Consider the following 19,803-nt stretch of genomic DNA (forward strand, 5'->3'; position numbering starts at 1 on the left):
GAGCGTCATTTATGGCGCTCAATAGAGTAGTTTTTTTTATTCCTTTTTCTATAATTTCTCGTTTTATTTTCTTATAATCTTTCTAGTTTTCTCTTATTTTCCGTCTTTATAGCTCATTATGGTTTTCCGTTCACTTTTATGAGTTTTCCATGATTTTTGTTCTTAATTAGCTATTTTAGTTTAATTTCTATTCTTTTTGCTTTCTATCTTACTTTTACTTGATTTCTTGCAAGTGAAGTTTTGAAATCTTGTTTCCCGCTCTCTTACGGATGTTTACTCATTAATTTTAGGTCCGGAGTGTGCAAATATTTGAAGATTAAAAGGCTGCCCTCCTCGCGGGCATCACCTCGAGAGCGTCGATGAGGAGCATGCTTGTGAGCGCTAGAACTAAAGCAAGAGGCCGAGTGCACGACCATCACTATGGTGCGTGAGCGCAGCAGTGTGCATGGCTGGAACCAACCTATGGTGCGCGCACGCACACCCTCCTGTGCGTGCGCACCATAGGTTGGTGCGCTCGCGCACACCCTCTTGTGCATGCGCACTGTGGTTCTCCGTCCCTTTTGTTTTTCTTTGTATATATACTTGCGACCTTTCTATTTTTGAACATTTTTAGACTAGCTTAGAATTTCTCTCTCATATTTTAGCTTAAGTTGAGAGTTTCTCTCTCTAGTTTTTGGGATAGTTTAGGAGTAGTTTTAGAGAGAGAAAGTGAGGGATTTCAATGGTGGTTTGTGAGATTGAAGATTCAATGGTGACAATTGTATTGAAGATCTTCATAATCAATCAATGAGCATTTCTCACTCTCTCTCATCTTTATTGCTTTGTTTAATTTCATATTGTTTGGTTGATTTTGATTATTGATTTTGATATTGGTTTGATGATTGATTTTGATGTTTGGTTTAGTTTTGTTTTTCATCTCTACTATGATTCTTGAGTAGTTTCCTTGCTAAGGATTGGGTAAACATGTATGATTGATGGATTGAGATTGATTTGGGAATTTGAGTAGTTCTTGTGTTGTAATTAAATTGATTCATAGAGGTTTGCATGTTGTCTAGTTTGATTGGAGTAGCTAACCATGATGCTAACATTGATTGCACGATTGGATTGATTGACATGACCACTTGATATCAATTTGATCATAATTGGTTGAGTATTTGATTATGTAGGTTAGAAAGTTAGAAAGTATGAGGATGATTAGTTGAATGCTCCTAATTGCTCCTACTATTTGTCTTTGCATTGCTTGGATTACTTGTTTCCCTAATTAGCTTGATTATCATGAATGCATGTTGATCCCCATTCCCTAGTGTTTCATTTGTTTGTTTGGTTCTTGGGTTAGGTAGTTGATTAATGTTATCTTTCCACCTTGACTTCGACCTAGCTTAAGCGTTAATTAAAAATACTTGAATATAACCGTTCCTAGCGGTTCGACCCTTGACTTACCTCTTTACTTGTATTTAGGTTTGTCAAGTGACTATAAATTTGTTTGACACTAGGGAGGATTAGTCAACGACCTAGTTTTCCCTACATCAAAATGACGCCGTTGTTGGGGAACGGTGTCTATGTTTGAGTGTTTTTGATTGCTTGAGTCTAGGTCTTTGTATATACTTTTCTTTTATTTGATTTTTGTTTGTTTTATAAAAAAAATGGCATGTTTTTCCTTTCCTCAATATGATGGTAAGTCTTTTAATGTCTACTTCCATACACTGATAGGGTTTTTGAACTATAATTATTGTAGTCTTTGGGAGGCTTGTGAGATTTGTTATTTTGGTTTGAATGAGCAAACTAGGGATGAAGTTGAAAGCATACATAATGGTGAATTTAGAGCATTGTCAATTGATGATGCTTGGGATTTTTATGTTTGGTTTGCTAAGGATGTCTACAATAGGGGTAATCATGATTCTAATGTTGATGTGCAATGTGTTGATTCTTCCAATATTAGCATGAAGTCCCATGATTTGTCACATGATCCTATTAGTAAACCTAGAACAAATGTTTTCAATTCTATTCCCCCTTTTGTTCATGATGATGAGGTGCATGCTCAAGTTGATACTAATGGTGTGTTTTAATTTTCTTCACTATTTACCATGCCTTCTTGTGATGTAGTTCATTCCATTTATAACAAATCTCATATGCTTGATTGTGCCCCCTCTCCCCTATTTAATGAAAATGCTCATGATTTTAATGTGCATGGTCCTACCCTTGGTTGGGACTCTTCTTTTACTATTGATCAACCCTCTTTGCCTTTTCATTCTCCAAACTCTTGTGATGAGTCTCTAGTCCCCTATAGCCAAATTGATGAATCTTTGAGGGAGTTAGAGATGAATCCTAATCTTAGGCCCTTGGAGAGACAAATAATGGAAAATTTGAGGAGCCAATTGGAAATTATTAGAGAGCGTGAGGGTATTTTTAATGAAGAATTGAAAAGAAAGGAAGAGTTGAAAAATCAATTGTCCTCCTTGATGCTTGTTTGTGAAAAATCGCTATCCAATGTGTGTGTTGAGGATGATGATGATGATTTTGAGCAACCAAGAGAGGGTGAGGATCCCTTTAGTGAGCATTTGAGTGATGGTGAAGGAGTTGAGAATGAAGAAAGTGTTAATTTTGAAAACCCCAACCCACCTTCCCATCTTGATGAGTCTCTTATGCATGATTGTGATTCTTTTATCCATGAGTACTTGGACTCGTTTGAGGTTATGTCCCATAAGTTCTTTGAGAATCAAAAGAAAACTCATAGCCTTTTAAATGAGTTCATTGAGGATGCTTCATGGGAGAGAGATGAGTTTGAAATGAATTTGCATCCATTCATGCATGGTTTTGAGACCTTGGGCTTTAAAGATGTTGAGGGAGTTGTTGTTCATTTATGTGATGGAGGAGATTATGTAGTTCCTCTTGGAAGTTGGATGTTTGAGGGAGATGGAGATTATGAGTGTTCTTGTTTTGAGGACTCTATGATTGATTTCCATGCTCTTATTGGTGATTTAAGGCATGGTGGTGAGAATGAGTTCATTTGTGAGACCATAGCCCTTATTCCCTTTTCTCATGTCCCTTTTTCAAGAAGATTTAACCATATCCCCTACACTTCTATTTCCCTCCCTTCTTTTGTCAATAAGCCTATTGGGGACCCCCTTGTCTATGATGATTTATATGTGCCTCATTTGACCCTTATTGAGGAAAAGGGTGATGTTGCCACCCAGAAATATTATGAGGAGAGTTTGCCTTCTTCTTCTTCTTCTTTTTCCTTTTCTTATTTTGTTGAATTTTCTTTAAATTCTTCTTCTTTCTCTTGGCATCTCTTTCCTCATAGGTTTGCACTAAGCTTGTTGCATGCTTTCTCTTTGTCAAGTGCATACTTGCTTTCATATGAAATGTGTAGTAGCGCGTTTGACAAGCTCTTACGTACGTTGAATTATTATTTTCTAGAGCGGTCAAGCTTGGACCTTAAGCAAGCCTTTCTCGGGAAGTAACCCGTGCTTTATTGCTTTCATTTTATTTTCTTTTTAGAATAGATTTTCTCTCACGGAAATGTTTGTGTGCCTTTTGCTAGGTACATGACTTGATATGCTTTGATGCATTGGTTTGAATCAAGATTCAAGGAAGTATGACTCCAGATTTGCTAGCATATGAAAAGCAAGATTCAATTCTAAAGGAAAGTGGTTTGAAAGGTTTAATTGGGTCATTTGCGGGTATTTACACCCAGCTAACATCCGGTATTATCTTTCCTTGCTCTTTCTCTAATGGTTAATAATTTGTTGGACATGTGTTGGTATTGTTGGTTTGATTTCTTTCTTTTCCCCTCCTGTGGATTATTTGATTTATGATTTGAGTATGTTGTCTCATTCAAGCTTGGGGGAGGGTATTCTATCATGTTTGGTGAGATGTTGATTCATATATGCCATGCACAATTATATATGCATTTCCTTGTTCTTTATTTTGAAAAACTCCAAAGAGATTTTTGTTTCTATCAAGGCAAATTTGCATTGTGTTTTGTTTTGTTCTTGCTTTGGACATAATACATTTGGACTTGTATAGTTGAATACTTTTCTTCTTAAATGGTAACGGTGTGCACGGTTTGAAAGTATATTTGGTTGATTCTAGGATAGAGTATGTTGAGGTAGTCGTTTAGAACTATTGGGACCTTGAAACCGGATTCTATTTGTTTTTGAAAATTTCCAATTGCTCCCTTTTGGTGAATTTGAAACTAATAGTGAGTTTTTGCTACAACCATGTGAGGTTTCATTGTTTTTCAAGCCTTCTACAATTACTTGCATGAGCGGCATGGATCCTTGACTTTTGCGAACCTAATCTTGAATCTTGACTCATAATTCTCAAACACGAGACCGAACCATCTAGGGAGGACAAAGGCATCTTTTTGGGGTGGTAATTTTTCTTTTTTAGGATAATCTATATAATTTTTAGTTCTTGGGATTACATTTGCCTACTTGCTAACCATTTGAGCCTTTTCCCTTCTTTTCAAGCCACATCTTTAGAACTTTGAGCCTTTTGTTTCTTTTTGTTCCATTTTTTGGTTTAGTGACTCAAATGATCATGTTCTTGGAGATTGTGGTATATGAGTTTGGATATTGGTTCTTATTGCAAGCAAGCTTGTGTTTTGTATATCTTGTGAATAATGGCAAATGAATAAATGAAAAAGCCGTCCAAAGTTAAAAAAAAGGCAAGGACATTCAAATGCAAAGTTGAAAAAGCCGTCCATAGTTAAAAGAGGCGAGGACAATGAATAAAGTGAAAAATGAAAAATTGAAAAAATGAGAAAAGCAAAGCAAATTCAAAAAGCTTTTGGCAAAATTTGAAAAAAGTGAAAAATGAAAAATTCAAAAAAAAAATATTTTGATGTAAGTTTCTTTCTCCTTTTCTTTCGCATTGAGGGCAATGCTTTGTTCTAGCTTGGGGGAAGCGTCTTACGCTTTTTGTACATATGTTTGTGATTCTTAGCTTTGAATAAGCTTGGGGGTGATGTGTTTTTGTTTGGTGTTTACTTGGTTTTGGTGTTGAGATTTGGCCAATCTTTGCTTCACAATTTAGGAATACCACAAAATTCTAAATTTTAAGCCTACCCGCATCCTTTTGCCCTTACGTTACAACCTTTGGGAAAGCCCTTTTGACCTAGAGGTTGAGTCACATATCGGGGGAGGGCATTATGAGTGAAAGCCTAAGGAGAGGGGATGCAAAGTCAAGATGTCGAGAAACCTCAAATGTATTTCCTTTTCCAGTTCCTTCGAGGAACTATAGAGATGCTCGCTAAAAGTAGATTTGAAGCTAATTGGGAGAATGTGCTAAAAATTTTTTGAGATGAAAGTGAATTGAGTCTTGATAGTTCTCTATACTTAGCATATCCTATGTTTCAATCAACCTTGGATATCTTGAAATGTGCATTCCCTTACTTGTTTAGGAGGAATTGCATCCATTTATGCTTAGTCATTTGCAAAAGTCCTTTCAAGAACATTTGTTTTCTTTCCTTTTCTTTTTGCTTCTTTTTCGTGCTTTGCCTTGTTTGTTTGGTTTGTGAGAGTTATAGGTTAATCTCTTAGGAAACCCTTACGAGAGCATTACTCATCCTCTAGGGCGATCTAGGGGTTTAAATGGCTTGTCTTTGGTTGCTAAAATTGACCGTGATTCCTACGAAAGTGAGTTAGTGTATAATCTCATCTTCTCTAGTTTTCTTGTTTCTTTGTTTGCTTGAATAATGTCATCATTTTTCCTTGGGTTGGATTTTGTTTTGCTCGAGAACGAGCAAAAGTTTAGCTTGGGGGAATTTGATGAGCGTCATTTATGGCGCTCAATAGAGTAGTTTTTGATTCCTTTTTCTATAATTTCTCGTTTTATTTTCTTATAATCTTTCTAGTTTTCTCTTATTTTTCGTCTTTATAGCTCATTATGGTTTTCCGTTCACTTTTATGAGTTTTCCATGATTTTTGTTCTTAATTAGCTATTTTAGTTTAATTTCTATTCTTTTTGCTTTCTCTCTTACTTTTACTTAATTTCTTGCAAGTGAAGTTTTGAAATCTTGTTTGCCGCTCTCTTACGGATGTTTTCTCATTAATTTTAGGTTCGGAGTGTGCAAATATTTGAAGATTAAAAGGCTGCCCTCCTCGCGGGCATCACCTCGAGAGCGTCGATGAGGAGCATGCTTGTGAGCGCTAGAACTAAAGCAAGAGGCCGAGTGCACATCCATCACTATGGTGCGTGAGCACATCAGTGTGCATGAATGGCACCAACCTATGGTGCGCGCGCACACCCTCCTGTGCGTGCGCACCATAGGTTGGTGCGCACGCGCACACCCTCTTGTGCGTGCGCACCGTGGTTTTCCGTCCCTTTTGTTTTTCTTTGTATATATACTTGGGACCTTTCAATTTTTGAACAACTTTAGTCTAGCTTAGAATTTCTCTCTCATATTTTAGCTTAGGTTGAGAGCCTCTCTCTCAATTTTTAGGGATAGTTTAGGAGTAGTTTTAGAGAGAGAAAGTGAGGGATTTCAATGATGGTTTGTGAGATTAAAGATTCAATGGTGACAATTTTATTGAAGATCTTCATAATCAATCAATGAGCATTTCTCACTCTCTCTCCTCTTTATTGTTTTCTTTAATTTCATATTGTTTGGTTGATTTTGATGATTGATTTTGATATTGGTTTGATGATTGATTTTGATGTTTGGTTTAGTTTTGTTTTTCATCTCTACTATGATTCTTGAGTAGTTTCCTTGCTAGGGATTGGGTAAACATGTATGATTTATGGATTGAGATTGATTTGGGAATTTGAGTAGTTCTTGTGTTGTAATTAAATTGATTCATAGAGGTTTGCATGTTGTCTAGTTTGATTGGAGTAGCTAACCATGATGCTAACATAAATTGCATGATTGGATTGATTGACATGACCACTTGATATCAATTTGATCATAATTGGTTGAGTATTTGATTATGTTTCTTCTTGTTGTTTAGCACTAGAGAAATCTAGGTTAGAGAGTATGAGGATGATTAGTTGAATGCTCCTAAATGCTCCTACTATTTGTCTTTGCATTGCTTGGATTGCTTGTTTCCCTAATTAGCTTGATTACCATGAATGCATGTTGATCCCCATTCCCTAGTGTTTCATTTGTTTGTTTAGTTCTTGGTTTAGGTAGTTGATTAGTGTTACCTTTTCACCTTTACTTTGACCTAGCTTAGGCGTTAATTAGAAATACTTGAACATAACCGTTTCTAGTGGTTCAACCCTTGACTTACCTCTTTACTTGTATTTAGGTTTGTTAAGTGATTATAAATTTTTGACACTAGGGAGGATGAGTCAACGACCTAGTTTTCCCTACGTCACTGTGTGACCAGCGCGCAAGGCCTCTGGGGCTACTAGGAAGCACCCTGCCCTTGCGCCAACAAGGTTGCTCGGATGGGCAGCCTAGCAGTTCTCGGCCTTGTTAGCTTGGGTGCTTGGCCTCAGGTTAGACTTTTAGTTTTGTGGTTTTGCATTTTATTTTCAAAACGAGGCTAGGCCTCGGTTTTTGACATAATTACGTAATTTTGACAAAATTATGACTCGAAGTGCTTAATTAAATTAATCAAATTTATTTAATTAAGATGGATGTGGGATTTAGTGGGAGTGTAGTTAATCAGTTTTGAGCGTCTAAAGCAATTATGCTTGTTATTGCGTTAGTTCACATAAATTGTTAATAACTTGACTAGTTTTAATTAGGGATGTTAATTGGATTAACCACCTTAGTTAGTAAGAAGTATTTACATTTTTTTTTACTTAAACATATATTAATGACACAATATGGAAAAATGACACATGAATAACTTGATATCGACCCAATAACAAGATGAAGAAAACAAAACTTAATAATTACTCTAATTTTAAATATGTACTTTTTTAAATATAAAATTTGGTCATCTTAACCAAAATTTAGCTAAACAAGAAAAATATCTGAATCATAATTGATCGAATATTGAATCAACTTTAGTAATCAAACCGAACTTAACAGAACCAAAATCAATCGAATCGACACCAACCCGATCCAAAGCCATTCGACCTGAAATTAACCCGGTCAAACCTGTTTTAAACCTGATCCGATTTTATCCGAACCGAATATGAATCGATCTGCATTTGATCCGACCAACCCCGATATGGACTCGACATATCTTGACGCGAATTTTTGTTTAAAGAATGATTTTGAATTGAGTGTATTCGAGTTGAATAGACCCGACCCAAACTCCATCTAATTATCCGAATTAACACCTCTACTCGATGATAGTGTATAGCTGGCCGAGGCGGGCAGAACACACTAGACGGCCGACAATAAGTGCTATTAAAATATTTCACGCTACTGTGACACCAATAGGACAACGCCAACCAAAATGAAAGTATAAACTTCTACTATGAAAATGTTAACACATGTGGGGGACCCACATTTAAACAATTTGTTAACTGTTAATGCCATTTTTGTTTAAAATTAAAAACCACGCTCCACATGTTTCTGAAATTTCGCCTTCAGCTCAACCCTTTAGATTCCACCCAATTTCCAAAAATATTACAAAAAAAAAAAAAAAAAAGAAATTCTTCTACTCCCCTCTGCATCTATCTCCAACATGATTGGGAATGAACAGTAATTCCCACAGAAGAAAAAAGATGTTGAGAAATAACAAAGCAGAAAAGGAAGAATTAGAGAAGTTAACAGCACAACAAAACAATGGGTACTTGAAGAAATTTGCACCCACCAACTTAATAAGATTAGTAGTATGTTTAATGGTGTTTATTGCTGGTGTTGCAACTGGTTTAGTTTCAAGCTCACAACGGTCAACGATTAGCCTTGAGAAATATACAAAGATCTACACCGCCGTTCGTGGCGGCGATACAACGAATGATAACAGTAACTGTGTGTTTACCAAACAAAATTCTAATTGTGAGAATATTAATTGTTTGAGCTTAGATAATATAGTTCATCCGAAGAAATTGAGTCATGATCTATCTGATCAGGAGTTGGTATGGAGAGCTTCATTGGTCCCTAAAGTTGTAGGGTACCCTTTTAAAAGGGTACCTAAAGTTGCCTTTATGTTCTTGACAAGGGGTCCTTTGCCATTGTTGCCTTTGTGGGAGAAGTATTTTGCAGCACATGATGGGTTCTTTTCTATTTATGTGCACACTCAAGCTGGATTTGTGTTTGATGTGCCTTCTGGTTCAGTCTTTTTCGGCCGCCAAGTTCCTAGTAAGGTATGTTTTTAAAGTGATGTAGATGAGATTTGATCTTTAATAACTAAGATAGATGATGTTCAAAAGTCATTAATTAAAGTAATTGGTTGTATAAATTATCAAGTATCTATTGTGGGGATCGAAATTCGGTGATAAAAAAAAAAATGTAGTCTTTGCGATTAATTTCTTTGCTAAGGAATGAAGTAATCATCTTGTGTTTGATAACTAATTAATTTTGGTAGCTTGAAATGTGCAATGATAAATTTATCTTTAAGATTGGGTAAATCCTCGTGTCTATTTATGGGAATTATGGCAATTCTAGATAGCCAAAGAGTTGTCTTAAATGATAATGTAACGGAGGAATAGGTAGACAATAATCCTATCTCTGGCTATTGAAGCGTGATCACAATTAAGGATTGTATTTTAAGGGGGCGTTTGGCATGAGTATTGGAAACGGAGTAGAAAGGAAACAAGTAAGAGATGCAAAAGAAATAATTTAACCTTGACTTTTTCGTATGTTTGGTTTAATCATGGAAAAGAATTACTTAAATTTAACTTCCTCTCTTTTTGGTGGAAAACTGGAAACCATTAGCCCTAGGTAATGGTAATTGTTACCTAAACCTTTTAACCAAACACTAGATAACCAAACACTAGGTTTAGTTGAATCTGTTTCTAACCCAAAAAATATACTCTTACCAAACATGCTCTAAGGGTGATTCAGTAGCTATAATTTGTTTTGATGAGATATTGGCTAGTGAAATATAATTGTTAGGATTTTGAGTTTTTCTTTTTCAGATCCTCTAAAGATAGTTTGTTTAAGTAGTAAAGGAAACAAAAAAGTATAATACCAGCAGAGGTCACCAACAAGTTGGGGTAACTTTGTTTGTCATGGATGTCTCCTACCAGGATACCACTGAAGTCGCGTTGTATTTTTTTTTTTAGTGACATACTAGGATACTCCTGGTTCAATGGTTGTTGGATGTAGATGAACTAGGGCCTTATAAGTGTGTCTGCAGAAGTGCAGATCACTTGTACCCGCTCATTTGAGGGTATAATGATTTCATTAATTTGATTTTTAGTCTCTGGATCTGGTTGACTGATCCTGACTCAACCATTCCATTAGAGATGTCCCGGGACAGTATCTTTTCTGAGTATAGCAGTTGTTTTCCTCACACATCTTAGCTCGCTATTGCAAGGTTGTACTCCTATATTACTTGAAGTGTGCATCTAGATAAATTGTAGACCCTATCATGTTGCTTGCTTGAAAAAAACGAAGAGTTTGTCTAATTTATCATTCATTTGGTGCAGTAAACCGAGTATCCAAGTGGAAAGTTATGGAAATGAAATATCTATGAGTCTATTCTCCTTAGCTTATTTTTGTCGAATTAACTTATTTTTGCTTAACTAACAGAGTTGTGCTTGGTTTCAAAAAAAAAAAAAAAAAAAAAACAAATAGAGTTGTGCTTATTTTTTCCTAACTTTCCTTTGTTTCTTTTTTAGCTACACATCTTGACTTTGAGCACTATTTACTTTAATACTTTGATTTATACTTTTTAAAAAAAATATTCATATGGAGCCTTATTAGAGTTTTATTTATTTATTATTTATTATTTTTTATTGAATCATAATTGAAGATATTATGATTCTAATTCTTGTATTGGCAAACATGACTAAATAAATGTGTCAACTATAAAGACACGAATGAAGTATGTTGTCCAGGTTAGCTCAGTTATGCAGGACTTACAATTGGTTTAGTATATCATCAATCATGCTAGGATACACAGTGTTATCATATGTTGTATATAATCTATGTTGGAGTAAGGCTATGATTTTATTGTTGTTGAATAGTTCATCTATGAGACATGAGGTATAAAAAGTCTGCAATGGTTTAGAAGGCATAGCTCAACATTTCTGTGTAATGTTTATTATGGTTGTGTTGTTTTAATTCCATCCCATTGTTGATTCAATTGATGGCATGTTAAGAAATTAGGTCATAAAACCTTAACGTTTTTGAAAAGAATGACATTTTTTTTTTCTTGGACATTTTCAAATGGTATGATAACTAATTCAGGACTGAGTATACGCTTCCATTGTTGGAGTTGTGTTTTCTTGCACTGCAGATTGGTGACTAAGATAGAATGGTAATGGAACATTGAAGTGCAATTACTATGTTCAAATTATCCTCTTTTCTATGCAACAGATATTGATTAATTTTAATGTTCAGTTGTTTTTCCTCTCAAGTCTGAATTGATACTGCAGTTTCTGAAAAAAAGATGATAAAATTATTTCATTTAAATTTACATACAGGAAGTTTCCTGGGGTGATGTATCACTAGCAGATGCAGAGAAAAGGCTTTTAGCCAATGCTCTCCTAGACTTCTCAAATGAGCGTTTTGTGCTCCTCTCTGAAAGTTGTATCCCAGTTTACGATTTTCAAACAGTTTATAAATATCTCACTAAATCTGCACACAGTTTTGTGGAGTCATATGATGATACAAGCCGTTTTGGCAGGGGCCGCTATGATCGACATATGAGACCCAACATCACAGTTGAACAATGGAGAAAAGGGGCTCAGTGGTTCGAGATTAGACGAGATTTGGGTATTGAAATAATATCAGATTACAAGTACTATGATCTGTTTAGGAAATTCTGCCATCCACCTTGCTTTCCTGATGAACATTACATTGCTACATACCTCAACATATTCCATGCTCCACTTAACTCTAATCGCACCTTGACTTGGGTAGATTGGTCTTTGGGAGGACCTCATCCCACAACCTTTGTAAGAGAGAATATTACAGAAGGTTTTATACAGAATATCAGAAATTATAAGAAAAAATGTTTGTATAATTCTAAAAGTACTACTGTATGTTACCTTTTTGCTCGCAAGTTTGCTCCAAGTACACTGGAGCCCTTGCTCAATTTAAGTTCAAAGGTAATGGGATTTTGAAAACTTTTAGTTAAACTATAAATTATTGCTGTATTCATATAATTTCGCTGTGGATGAAGAGCTTCTTCTAGTCTTTCTTGTGCATTGATAGGGAGTATAACGCTTCACTGGTACGTAGTACTTACTACCTCCATTTCATATTTTTTGCAACTTTTATCAAAAATGGATGTTATATATTATTTGCATTCTTATTTTTCTCTCTCTATCTTACACTCACAAACAAATTTTGCCTACGAGTTTGTGCACCTTTCAAAGTTGCAAAAAATGTGAAACATGCTTAGTATATATTTCTTATACTAGTACAACAATTTTTACAAAAAACTATTGTGGCTGCTTTTATTGGAAAGACAATTAATACCAAAATTTGTCTTGTTAATTCTTCTTTCTTTCTCCAGTTGGAATTGCTATGCATTAGACTAGTATGTGAACCGTGCAGTGAACTACAAATCCCACAGATTATATAGCTGACCAAAATCGAAACTTTCGTGTGGCACAAGTAACGGAGTCCAACACCACAAAACAGAATTTAAAAAACTTGATGTCACTCTATTTCATGCGTTGTAAATACCTACAATCCTTACTCAAATGTAGGGGTGATCACGGATCGGAGAACTTGGATTTCGGATCGGATATTCGAATCCGAAGATTTCTAAATTCAATATCCGTCTTCGATCCAAAATTTTTGGATATTCGAGATCCGGATATATGAAAGTTTTCAGATCGGATAGTTCGGATATCGAATATCCGACCACTTTTAATGGCTTAATGCTAGTATTTTAATAGCAAATTTGATTTTTATTAAAGGTAAAATAAACAGTAAACAAGATTAATTGAGACCAAGCAAATACAGTAGGAATAGTAATAATAATAAAAAAAAAAAAATAAGTCAATGTCAGATTATCATCAAACCAAGATTAAATCAAGTTCTTAAGCCAATTAGAACGGCCAACTGCTCATCAAATTATTTACAAATTGAATAAAAAAACAACTCCAACTTTTTTTCGGATATTCGAATATCCGAAATCCAAAATTCCTATATCTGATATCCAATCCTATATTCGACATTTTCGGATCGGATATCCGATCCGAAAATATTTTCTGATCGGTTATCCTAAATTTTCGGATCGGATGCGGATCGGATTATTGGATTATCAGATAGTGTTGCTTAACCCTACTCAAATGAGCGTCAACTCTCTTCTTTTCTAACCAAAGATACATTAATCACAATCGACCACACATCAATACAGAGCAAAAAGTTTTACCATGACAAAAGAATCACAAATTTTCCCAATTCCCCGGAATCAACGGAATTAAATATTTTGAGATTCATTAATGAATTTAGAAATTGAGAGTAGAAATAAAAAAAAATCGAATAAAACATACTTGCCAACAATGAATTACCAGATAACTATTTGTAAACATACCTTAATCTATAATCCTTATAAAAATGCAAAAAATTACTGTAGCTTATGAATAGTAACTTGTGGTGTTATTACATAGACACCCTTGCTTTTAATGGATTTTAAAAATTGCCCTTTTTTGTCAATTGCATATTGTGTGACAGCTGTAATTGAGAGTGGATGCTTGGCTACTCTCTCTTTCTCATTCCTCATTCCTCAGTCCTCAACTCCTTATTCCTCAACTCCTCTTCGTCGACTTCCTTCACTCTCTTTTCAGAAAACAGCTCAGGAGAGAAAAACCTTCGACACCTTCAACAATCACTGATCATCCCTTCGACGATGGTTATGGGGCTTCGATCCTTCTCAGCTTGCTGATTCCTCCAGTTTTGGCCCGCCGTCTCTGTGATTCCTGTTTGGTCTGAGGTTGCGGTTTAATTTCCTCCATTAATGCAACTTCTTGAGGTTAGGTCTTTATCCTTTATATAATCATCTAATATCAATTTGACATTCTAAGGTAAAGCTTTAATTTTCACAGGAAGTCCACTAATCCTTTTTGTGCTATGTTTTATGGTTAGGCTTGTTAATTAATTTTCTGAAACTCGATTGATAAATCAAACTATTTCTTGATGAAGGTGTGGTGTTGAAACTCTCATGGATTTTCGCGACAGGGAAAAAGAGGAGAGAAAATGCGACGACGGCAGAGGTAATGGTGACGGCGAAGTTTCTGGCATCAATTTGATGAAGCTTATAAAGTTATAAGGGGGCGTTTGGTTCACATAATTAAGGTATAAGGTATGGGTTTAGAATGGTTTAAACCCATACCTTATGTTTGTTTTACGATTTTAAGAGTTTTAAACCTATACCTCAAACCCCCAAGGTATGGGGTTTAGAAACCTTGTGGGGGAGGTGAGTTTGGCTCATTCCCATACTTTTAGGTATCAAATAAAAGAAAAAAAAAATTGTATTCCATAAGCATACCAAACATATAGTATTAAGAATCAAGTTCCAAACCCATACTACTATAGTTTCATTCCTGATTCCAACCCCATACCAGTTTGCAAACCAAACGCTCCCCAAGGTATTTTTTTTTTCTCCTTCAATGTCTTTGAAAAGAAAGATGTAAAAATTGCTCATTTTTGGAAAATTAGGCTTTAAATTTTTTTCTTGGGTTTTTGTTCAAACTCTTTAATTTAAATGTTTGTTTTTTAATCATTGAAAATCATTTCTCGATCTAGCATTATTTCATGAATTATCTAATTAGGTTCTTATTGTTCTTGGATTTGAAAATAATTATCAGGTTTGTTTGGAATTTTGAACAAAGAAGGGTGTATTCTTTTTTCTTTTGGACTTAATCTTTCATCAACACCCTGAGCTTGAAGTTGTTGCTTTCGGTATGCGTAGGTTAGTGAATCTTTTAATCAATACCATAAGTAAATCTCTTTCTATCAACACCAACCTCGTACTCTTTCATCTCACACCTACTGCATCTGTTAATTCCTTTATTGGGTTGTTCTTTGGTTGCAATTTTAGGGTATGTTTAATGGATTTGAGATTTCATTTTTCCTTGGTATATTGAGTTTTTTTGGATGAGGTTCAAGTTTTGTTAGATGGGTTATGATTGTTTTGAATTGGGTTTTCTTTATATTTGGAATTTAATTGAGAATTTTTGAATTTTGCTTCTGTTTTTGATGTAATTTTTCAATTTTTTTTGGTGGGTGAAGATCCATATAAAATTGAGTATTGATTTATTTTTGTTGGCAATTGATTTTTCTAGAGTATAAAGATTAGGGGTTTAGTAATTGACTACTAAATTATGCATGAAATCTAAATTTTGAGCTTTTAATGCTAATGCCAAGACATTCATGTGCAGGTGCATCATGTCTGAACATCAAATCGACGAATTCAACTACATGGCTGATGAGCCAGGATGTTCCGAATTCATTGACAAAGTGGACGGGGAGTTTTATGGTAGAGATGATGGCAATTTAGGAATGGATGAGTATGAGGCGGTATGTAGTATCTTAAGCAATGTAGAAGCTTGATTAAAATATTAGCTTTTAATGCATTTCTTTCTCGATTTCAAGTATTGTTCTTCATGGTACTGAAATTTACCTACTTGATATTGTAGGAGTTTATAGGTACTATAATGTGGAAAAACATGAATCATATTCATAAAAAACCTATCTCAAGATCGCATGCATAACATACAAGACACATAATCATACCTTTGAAGCGTGAATTCCATGAAGCTAATCGACTGGCAAATCAGGGAGAGAATAGAGCCCCAAGCGTTGCAACTCCATTTAATCCACAGGATTCGAACGAGCCGTCCACTAATATTAGATTGGTCGAGTAAAGGAGGAAAACCACGATCACCACCTTTAATGGACTAAACCGACCACCATGAACCACCACCACTAGGGATGTCAGTGGGGCGGGTCAAGTAGGAGACCCGCCCCATCCCCGCCCCAATGGGGCGGGGATGGGTCTTGGATTGGCGGGTGGTGGGGCGGGGATGGGGATAAAAACCATACCCGCCATGGGTGATGGGGCGGGGGTGGATTTTAAGTTGTACCCGCCCCATCCCCGCCCCGCCCCACCCGCCCCAATTCGTACCCGCCCCATCCCCGCCTCATACCCACATCTATATATCTTTTAAAGCAAAATTACATACTTTTATTCTATTTATAAAATAATTACATGAAATACAATATTAATTTTAATATTTTGTACGACACTTATATTATAACACAAAAATGTGTATAGAATGTTTTATTTTATAATTCGTATTAATTATGTAAGATTGTGTATTTGAGATGCGGATATTAGGTGGATCTTGGGTGGGGATAAGGCGGGTCTTTGGTGGGGATTAGGTGGGGATGGATATCCAAGTGGGGGTTGGGGCGGGGATGGTTTTGGAGTTGTACCCGGTGGGGCGGGGATGGGGATGAAAATTGGACCCGCCGCGGGGATGGGGATGGGGATGGGGATGAAAATATTAGGTGGGGATGGGGATGGGAATGCCAACATCCGCCCCGCCCCGCCCCATTGACATCCCTAACCACCACCACGAACCACTAACACCGGTGCCGAGGAGGAGAGAGTGCCGTGAGAAAGAGAGAGTTTAAGAGAAGTTGGTTTCGTGTTTGCTAATTAGGGTTTAAACTGAACAGTAATACTGTTCTATATAATTACCTAGGCACCTAGTCTACTTATAATCATATTATAATTAGACTAGGTTAGGAAGCTCGAAACCTCTCTAAACCCTCTACATGGACGGCCACTATAGGGGACGAGGCCCATCATGGCCGTCGTCCTCTCGTGCTCGATCTAGGTCCTTTGTGTGACCTTATAGGATCCGTTCAATTAGGCTTTGGCCTATTTTACTAGCCCAAAGATCGTTAGTACCTCTAACTATAATATAACGACGACCCAAATAAACGAACTTAATTATCTCCATAATTCGATCCATTTATATATCTAGTAATTGCACATGACGAAGACATAAACCCTTCAGATATAAGTTAGCAGCTTACAAAGGTGAGAGATACCTCGGCTGCCAGTGCTTGACAAGGGAAAGACATACAGGGCATTCCATGGGATAGATTGAACATAACAAGAGAGAAATACAGGTTAACTAGGCTAGAACAGTACAAGAATTATGAGAATGTCCCATCTTCTGGGGACTCCATAGACAAGGTTGGTTACCTGCCTTAAAGTGTAATGAATAAATATTTGTTCGGAATTTTGTGTGTTGACTTACTTAGTGTGATTAGAATGGAAGTCAAAGGACAAAGGTTGAAATTTTTATGAGTCCTTCTACAATTCAAGATTGGTTAACCTTACAATTCTATAATTTCAGGTTTGTAGCTTTTTGCATTTTTGTATTGACTTTCTGTGTTGACTGTGTGAGAAAAACAGATATATAATTCAATTTAGGTTTACATTACCATATTTTGTTGTTGCTTTTTGCAAATGAGGTTATTTTTGTCTGTTATATGTTGCAAAATAGTAGGCTTTAACCTCTTTACTTGGCAGAGGCCTTTTTCCCTGGCTGGATATTATGATAGTGGCCATGATAAGCACTGTTGCCTGGAATTTCAAAGCACTAATGCATTAGTTATTTGATAGACTTCCCATCTGTTTTCTCTTATTTGGTATAGGATCTTAGCACATATGCAATTTTTTCTCATCCGTGTCATAGTCTCTTTCTCTACATCTTCATACTGTTTAATTTTGGATTGGAAGTTTGCCTAGGCTCATAGTGTATGGCCTTGTGCCCTAGGGAATACACTAAGATAGTGAGATGTAGGCCACTTCTAAGGTTATGTTAGGGTATGAAGTAAAATTCTATGGCAATTGAAGAAGTGACTTGCTAGATTTATAAAGCTGTTATACTCATCTTCAATGTGTGAAATTTAAAGGTGATTAATTGTCCTTAGTGGGACTAGGCAGAAAATTAAAGTATTTAGATGCAACTGAAAGCTATAAATCTAGATTCTTGAATAAGCCAACTTGATTTTTGAACGCATGTAAGATATTATATATACAAATTTAAAATGGTCTGTCTATGCCTATAAGATCACTTCCTAGCGAGATCAATTCCTAAATCAATTGGCAATAAAAAATTGCAATATTTATGCCTAATAATAGGTGGTTGTTTTATGTTGACTTCTCAAATTTAGGGAAACTAAAGTGTAGAACGTGATGAGATATTGATACATGCTAGGAGTGTTGGGACTTCCATTGTGTTTTATTGTTAGCTGTTACTGTTTATGACCATTGTGAATGATAAATTGAGTTATTTACTTGTCAAACGTCAGTATTTGTATTATGTGTCATTGACAGCCATGTGTCTTGGTCACCTTATTTTCAACTTTTTTTAAGAAGAATATGTGCTAATAAGTTAAGTCTAGGAAAAAGTAAGTGCTACTTAAATTTAACTTTCACAATAAGTCTTAATAAGCTCAGATAAGTGTAAATCAGGTAGATAATGCACCCTAAAATTTTATATTGTGTATACGTCAGTATTTGCATTATGCGTCCTTTACGGCCATGTGTCTTGGTCACCTTATTTTCAATTTTGTTAAGAAGAATAGGTGTTGATAAGTTAAGTCTAGGAAAAAGTAAGTGCTACTTAAATTTAACTTTCAAAATAAGTCTTAATAAGCTCAGATAAGTGTAAATCAGGTAGATAATGCACCCTACAATTTTATATTGTGTATGGTTTTCAGAGTTGAGCCTTAGAGTTGATATTTATAATCGTTCATCCACATAAAGATTAATTCAGATCCTTGTCAATTGGTACCAGTTTCTATTATATTCTGACATCTTTTTCTCATCAATGGAAGTCAACTCTTTTGTTATCCTTTGTCAATTGGTACAAAAATATATATTTTTGATTTCTGTAATTAAAAATATTGTTTTTCTACCTGTAATAAAATTGGAGAGTCAGGAAGAGGTGCTTTTGGATTTTTCTTTAATTCATCTAAACTAAGCATAGGTTCTCCAACAATTAATGGCATGGGATTCCTCCTCGATTCAATTTGTTCCATAACATATACTAAAATTGCTTGACCCTCATGAATATTACCACTAGTGAGGAGATATTGGCTAAACATGCAAAATAGGAAAGCTCTCCTCCTATAAACATGAAAAGATTCGGAATGTGGTCTATCAAAATAATGGCGTGCAAATTCTTTCAAATTAATTATATTCCCTTCTACGATATTTGTTAGATCCCTGTCCTTAAGATTAAAGAAACGCTCAAAGTCTTTATAATAATATTCACTCACATTGGGAATTACCGCAAGATCCAAAGAAGGGAAGCCTAGAATGACACCAAATTCTTCCGGTAAGGGACTAATTTCATCATAGCCTAGTCTAAAGCAATAGGTGTCTGGATCCCAATATTCTAAGGAAGTATGAATAAAATCTATATCTATGGCTACCCCTTTAATACCATAAATACCTCCTAAGTGAAAAAAGTCAAGCTCTTTCCTCTCTTTAGTAGTCAAAGACCGCCACCACTCACGAGTAAAATCACTAAAACACTTAGACATGATTGCTTGATGAGAATTAAAACTATAACTTTTTAATCAGTTTGAAATATACAAAAATTGGTAGATCTAGGGGCTATTTATGCACAAAACTGGTACAGTTCGAACCCCGAAAGGATTCGGAGAAAAGGGATTTAGCGCCAGGCAACAGGTGCAGCGCCTGGCGACGTCGCGGTCAGCGTCTGGCGACAGAAAGCCGGCAT

The 19,803-nt window shown here is 35.7% G+C and overlaps 1 protein-coding gene and 1 long non-coding RNA gene across 2 annotated transcripts; both read left to right on the forward strand.

Annotated features, from left to right (window-relative positions):
- The first annotated feature begins 8,468 nt into the window (after positions 1–8,468).
- On the forward strand, positions 8,469–12,204 carry LOC145562410 (glycosyltransferase BC10-like). Its single transcript, XM_081622681.1, has 2 exons — positions 8,469–9,213; positions 11,500–12,204. The coding sequence occupies exons 1-2, from the start codon at positions 8,602–8,604 to the stop codon at positions 12,139–12,141; spliced, it is 1,254 nt and encodes a 417-aa protein (XP_081478807.1). The 5' UTR covers positions 8,469–8,601; the 3' UTR covers positions 12,142–12,204.
- A 1,475-nt stretch (positions 12,205–13,679) lies between these two features.
- LOC145563900 (uncharacterized) lies at positions 13,680–16,308 on the forward strand. Its single transcript, XR_014094666.1, has 4 exons — positions 13,680–14,003; positions 14,174–14,244; positions 15,412–15,550; positions 15,670–16,308. It is a non-coding gene; the product is annotated as an uncharacterized LOC145563900 (long non-coding RNA).
- Positions 16,309–19,803: the final 3,495 nt, after the last annotated feature.

Source organism: Chenopodium album, chromosome 10 (genome assembly GCF_948465745.1).
Source record: "Chenopodium album chromosome 10, dcCheAlbu1.1, whole genome shotgun sequence".
NCBI lineage: Eukaryota > Viridiplantae > Streptophyta > Magnoliopsida > Caryophyllales > Amaranthaceae > Chenopodium > Chenopodium album.